This window comes from Mytilus edulis, chromosome 3 (assembly GCF_963676685.1).
Source record: "Mytilus edulis chromosome 3, xbMytEdul2.2, whole genome shotgun sequence".
NCBI lineage: Eukaryota > Metazoa > Mollusca > Bivalvia > Mytilida > Mytilidae > Mytilus > Mytilus edulis.
Genome location: NC_092346.1, coordinates 79,731,618 through 79,738,071, shown reverse-complemented (window position 1 = coordinate 79,738,071; position 6,454 = coordinate 79,731,618). Strand labels below are relative to the sequence as shown.

At 31.5% G+C, this 6,454-nt stretch overlaps 1 protein-coding gene across 1 annotated transcript; it reads right to left on the bottom strand.

Moving 5' to 3' along the window:
- Window positions 1–314: 314 nt before the first annotated feature.
- LOC139517564 (uncharacterized) lies at window positions 315–6,016 on the bottom strand. The gene is made up of 3 exons (XM_071308770.1): window positions 5,899–6,016; window positions 3,511–5,092; window positions 315–1,925 (listed from the first exon to the last, which is right to left on the bottom strand). The coding sequence occupies exons 2-3, from the start codon at window positions 5,062–5,064 to the stop codon at window positions 390–392; spliced, it is 3,090 nt and encodes a 1,029-aa protein (XP_071164871.1). The 5' UTR covers window positions 5,065–5,092; window positions 5,899–6,016; the 3' UTR covers window positions 315–389.
- Window positions 6,017–6,454: the final 438 nt, after the last annotated feature.

Genomic DNA, 6,454 nt, shown 5'->3' with positions numbered 1-6,454 from the left:
GCATTAAAATAAGTAAAATTATTCATTACTAATAGCAGTGTAAAGTATTTACTTGAAAACTTATGCTTTTGTAAATTATATTTTCTTTGTTTTTTTATAATGAATTTTGCAATCTTTATTTTAAATGTGCATTCTTGATATAGAAAAAAAACAACAACAATAGAGTTGATTGAAAACAGGTTTTATTGTCAAGCGGATAATGTTATGCATATAAAACGTTATTCTTCTTGAAAAATATCCATCAATTTCATAATTTCGAGAGTACTCATATTTCTGAAGTAGAGAGACAAATATTTTAATAAAAATGTAGAGCAATTTCAATGAAAAAACAAGTTAAATGTGGAGTTGCATGAAAATTATACCAAAATTAACACAAATATGCATGCTTTTTAAGTGTTTATCTTTCTTTGAATTAATGGAGAACTTTGTTCTATGATATTCATTCTTATTTTTGATAAAGATGTTAATGAAGTTGAAGGGGAACTCTTTTTCTTATTGCTCTGTTCTCCATTGTGTAGTTTAGAAATATACATATTATATACGCGTGTGTTGCAGATGTATGCTATAAATATGTATAAACCTTGCAAACTGTTTATACAGGAAATAATCAAGGCCAAAGTTGCATTTTCAACGAAAGCGTTTATTAACAGAAGTATCCAAGAACATCCTGTTGCTGCAAATAGCCTTAAAAATATCCATATATCTTTTCGTTTCTCTGTATCATCAGTCATAATGCGTGGTCGGTTCTTTAGTCGGTAGACTGTGATAACAAACAGTATTATATCTGCTCCTGACAAAATCACAAGTGGAATAATCAAGGTAGCAATTATCGGCTCTCTGAACGAAATAAAACAATCTCTATCGCCGTATCCTATAGACTTTCCATCAGTTATTGTCGCATAGATGATTATATTTGTTAATATAAATATTAATCCGTACAAATAAGAAAACGTGATGTATCGTCGAAATGAGTGTTTGTTTCTACTTGCCGCCATTGTTAAAGCAATACTTCCGGTGCCAAAGATCTTGAACATATGCCACGCACAAACAAAAAGACTTCCGAACGACGACAAAAGAAAATAATGCATTAAAATAGCCAGTATGGTACAAAATGTTCCGGTTTCATTTGTCGTCATGAACAGAATGAATGTGATATGGTGCAATAGGAGTGAAACAGATAGACTCATTATGTTTTTACCAGGAACAGTTCGCAAGCTTGGGAATAAACAGTACGTTGTTAATGTCATGAGTAAAGACAATGACGATACTACACTACAAAAAATGAATATCACAAAATACATGTCAATTTTATAATCGTTTGGTATTTCTAAAGAATTGAAATCCTCCAAACAAAGCCACAGATTATTGTTTGTGTCTATGTGATAATCGTACAATTGAAACTCATTTACGAATCCATTCACTCTCACAATGAAATCTACAATGCTGTATTCATTCGACTCGAAAACTACATGTCTGCACATTAATATTTTCGACAGAAGAGGGTACAATCTGGGAAAACATGAAATTGACTGATTCCTCCTATAAATGACATCTGCGATAATCTTTTTATCCTTTAAGTTCATGGTATTAATATATTGGGCAATATCTTCACCAGATATGAGTTCTAGTAATTCACGTTCAAAATCAGTGCGATTCACTTGATTAATAGCTTCTATCAAGAGAAATAATATGCTATCATTTCGATTTTCAGAGTCGTTCAAACAAAATCGAGTTGAATAAGTTATATTCCGATTATATCGTAATTCCATGTTGGTTATAACTGTGTCAATAACTAATTCACTGTTATCCTGTTGCTCAAGTTTCAATGGCACAATATATCCGTAAATATTAAAGAACGGTTTGTCAACACAGCCTTTTTCATGGAAATATTTACTTACAAAACATCCAGCCGAACGACATATATCCTGTTAAAATAATAATAAATAGTTATAGAATAACCATAGAAAAAGTCTTTATTAAATTTCTAGTAGAATATACTGCAAATTGCACATAATATGTAAAAGACATTAGAAACTTAACACACAAAATACTACCGTGTAGAAACGGATATACGTGTTTTTTACATTGTTATTTTAATCACAAATCCGTACTTATAACATAAATGAAAGAACAGAACTCATATCTGGTCAATTTAATCGTTTTTCTTTTTTTCGTCTTATCACTGAAAACAAAAGACATTTTACAGTCATTCTTAAGTTTTATTTTGTATTCTATGTGGGTTACAAGTTGAATGTGTGAGCTGCATTTGAGATAAACTGAGGTAGCCTAATAGTAAGGACTTGATGTTTTTGATATTGAAGTTGTAAATTGATGTACAAGATGATAGATATATGTATAATAAAATGTTATCAAGATATACAATAACTAAATGCAAATTTAACATCGCTTTTTGAATCATAAATATGAATACGTTGTATAGAGAAGACTCAGTACTTCTAAAGATGATGAAGCAGCAGAAATGCACATGACCAAGACAACGACAGCTGAATCATGAAAACACCAATATATTGCAGTATACAAGGGCAGCAATGTTCACCATTTGTTTGAAGTATAAGAGGTATAAGAAGTATCAATTTGGATTTTTACAAATGCTTCCCCTAAAATTTTGTACTGAAAAGAGTCAAATGCATCTACATTGTATGCAATCAATGTGAATTTCAATAGACCACTCTTTCAATGTGGTTACCAATTCAGTCGGCAGAATGATTTTTTTGATGAACGACTTTAAGAGGATGTATGATTAGACACGTTATTTGGTCTTTGAAATTTCAATAGTAAATATATCAAAGCATTTCAAAATAGTATCAATTATATTAATAAATGAACAGATGTATATAATCTGGACACTAGCTGTAGTTCATAGAGGGTCAATAAAGAGTTTCTATCATTCCTTCTACTTTAGTATTTGTATACACGTTTTATCTTAAGTTATTAGGTAACAACATGTAATGTTTATAGATTTTTTAAGTTCGGTCTAGAGCGCTGGACACAGTGCAGGCTGTGTCGTCTCGACATCTCATAAGCAAACGTTCGAATTCTGTGGAGAGAAGAGCAAAAATTGCTTCCGAAAATTTGCACTTGGTTGACCGTAATTTCCGTATCACAGATGATAACGGATTTGTTCCTAATGTCGCCTCCTTTTCCCGAATATGACCTATCTTTTCGACTAAGTGTGTATTATTCGGTTGGTATTAACATGAGCAACACGTCAGTGCCACATTTGGATCAGGGTTTGTTTTTCCTTCCAAGGCATCTGAGACTCATATATGAGATCACCTCCATTTTTGATTTGGGTTCGTATTGCTCAGTTTTTGTTTTGTTTTCTAGGTTGTGTGTTGTGTACTTTCGATTGTCTGTCTGTCTTTTTCTCCTTTTCAGACAGCCAGAGTATTTTTAGTTTATTTTCGACTTATGAGTTTGAATGTCTCTTTGGTATCTTTCGCCTCTCTTTTATGTGTGAATAAATTTGAACTGTATCAGTAAACCTACCTTATAATGATCATATATCTGTGGTTCACGGCATTGGCTTCCAAGGGTGGAATACGATTTAATACGGAAGATATTAAATGAAGGCATTCGACCAGTAATCATGATTTCCATTGAACAAACGCACAAAAGGTATTCTAATGGATACCGATAGTTTTCCTTTTGACTGTTTTGAATTAATGATTCACAGTTTGGTGTAAATATTCTAAAATATATGTCTCGCATCTCCGTACAATCAGTACGACGTAAATGAGTATCGTTATCAATTGAATAAATAATGTTTCCTGCTGAAAAAACAAAAGCACGGTTCATTTTGTATAGTATTGTCACAGAATGGTTCATCATATCGTTAACGAATATGTAGTTATATTGCTTTGTTATATTGCAATCTTTGATCATGCCCAGTTTTTCAAAAATTGAGGGATCGTTCTCCAGAACACTAATAGGAAGAGGCATTGGACAGGATAACAAAGTATGCCACCGATAAAATTCTGTATGGTCGTTAGAAATACTTTTTGAGTCAAACGTATCGTTCACCTTTTTATTATGATCTTTATGAATGTGATTATCAAATAAATAATACTTGAAAGAATCTAAAAAGGTCTCAAAGTGATACACATTTTTCTCCGGAATGTTGTGATTACAAATATAACAAAATATACTTTTATAAGGATATGTGACTTTACTTTGTTCGGCTGTTCTGCATGCATTTTCTATATCTCTACTATATTCCGTCCATAACCCTGTTGAATTACACTTTGATATGATCGGTCTCTCGTGAAATATTACAGGAGGATTGCAAATATAGCAAAATATATTTTTGAAATATTTAAATCGATTTTCAAATTTGTTACACGCAAATTCGATGTCTTTATTAAATTTCAACCACGTTCCAGTGATGTTACATGTATGTATTAAGGATATATCAGAATTATTGCATTGCATCACATCTATTGTGCCCGGCTGGTACTTAATTAATCCGCACTTTTTATTAATAATAGTTTCCAAAACATCTTTAGCGGTTAAATATTCAGAAGCACCATTACATGTATGAATGATATCAACATCCCATTGTATAAAATCCGTTTCATTGTTGCATAGAGCACAAAATTTGTTCCGAAATGACATTCCTGTTAATTTAGACGTGACAGGTGCATTCTGAATTCTTTGTTGAATGCTTCGTCTCTTCACACATAGTTCATTAAGTGTTGATCTTGTATTTTTGGGACACGTAGATAACATTCTATATCCACTAGTAATTTCATCTGGTTCTGATGAATATATTATATCGCTTTCACATTTTACTTTTTGACGCGATAGTTCTATATCTGGACAACAGTTAGTAGCACTGCATCCTATACTACGATCACATTCCTCGCAGATATTTAATTGCTTTGGCACTGACGGAAAAGACCAGATGTTTAAAGCACTATTATGAAATTTCGCTCCACAAATAAGTGCGTATTGGTAAAATAAATTCGTTGCGTTGACATTGAATGCATGTAATGAAACGACTGACATGTTTAGAATAAAGGTTACCATGATAAACACATTCATGTCTTCAATAGTGTGTCTGTCTGTTATCCTACAAAATTATAAATTAACATCGTGTTTAAATTATAAATTGTAGCCTTTAATCGTTCTTGCTGTGTCAGATTAAAATAAACATCAACAGCAATAAAAAAAAAAAACTGTTTATTAAGGAAGAAAATCATGTTTCAGGAGATTTTATCTTGAGATTTTTCAGTTCGTCTTGTTGCTTTTTTGGCAAACACATCCATCTTAATATTGAAACTTTTTTTTTTTAACTTTAAGCACGAAACATCTGATTAAGATTAAGGTAATTTCTATTTGCAATATTGTCAGAGGCAACATAACATTGAATTAGAAGAAAAAAAGCACAATTGTTGTTAATGACATCAAATTAAAATGGTGTAAATGTACAGCGCTGCAAAAACTGTTGAGACAATCTTGAAAGATTATTGCAAATAAGCTACAATACAAATGGCAAATTAACAGTCTTAAACTTAATTTTAGTAAAACGAGTGGGCGAGAGAGCAAAGGAAACGGAAAACTGTATATGAGACTTTAAAATCCACAATTTTATAAAAATAATAACTTTAACATATATTCGTTATGTCCGAAATTTTGAACATTTTTTTTAATCGAATGGTGAAATTTCATGCATGACAAATAAGTACAACCGATATATTGACCAACAACTTGACAGTGGGAAAATGTTGACCCATATGGTATAACAAAAATTAATAGATAAATGCATTGTATAGGTTATACGTTATATAAACATAATAACGCGATGCCTGTAATAATGAGAAAAATATCTGTTGATTTTTCCAGACGATAGGTAAGTATTCAAAGACTAATACGTACCTTCAATTTCATTTGTGATAACAGTTTCCTCTACTGTAACATGCTGTCGGAAAGTGTGCTCTCCTGTTTCCTCCAAGTTTTATATTCCCATGGCAGACAAAATTAGATGATTTACGGCAATTTCATATCGTCTAAATAAACATTATAACAAAATTAATATAATTTCCCTGTAAATTGCTTTTAGAGAATAAAATTAACATGTAACTAGCGGGAATACATCTGTTGTATATTTGTCGTTTGCAATTCAGGTGTGTACATATGATTAATTCAGATCGTTTTCTAGTGTATTGTTCAATTAATTTGGAAATAATTTTCATTGTACATAGTATACCTCCTAATTCGTCCTGATCATCAAGATTATTGAGGAAGAAAATGGATATCGGGATTTTACATATATATTCAACCAAGTCGACTCTACATAAAATTGATAAAAGCCTAAATGCCATAAACTTTTCGGTGAAACGCACCAAAATATTATCATACAGTTAGAAGAATTGTCGTTAAGTTATGTTAGATGATCTTTCGTCTTTTTCTGTCAAACAAGTTCGAGCTTTAG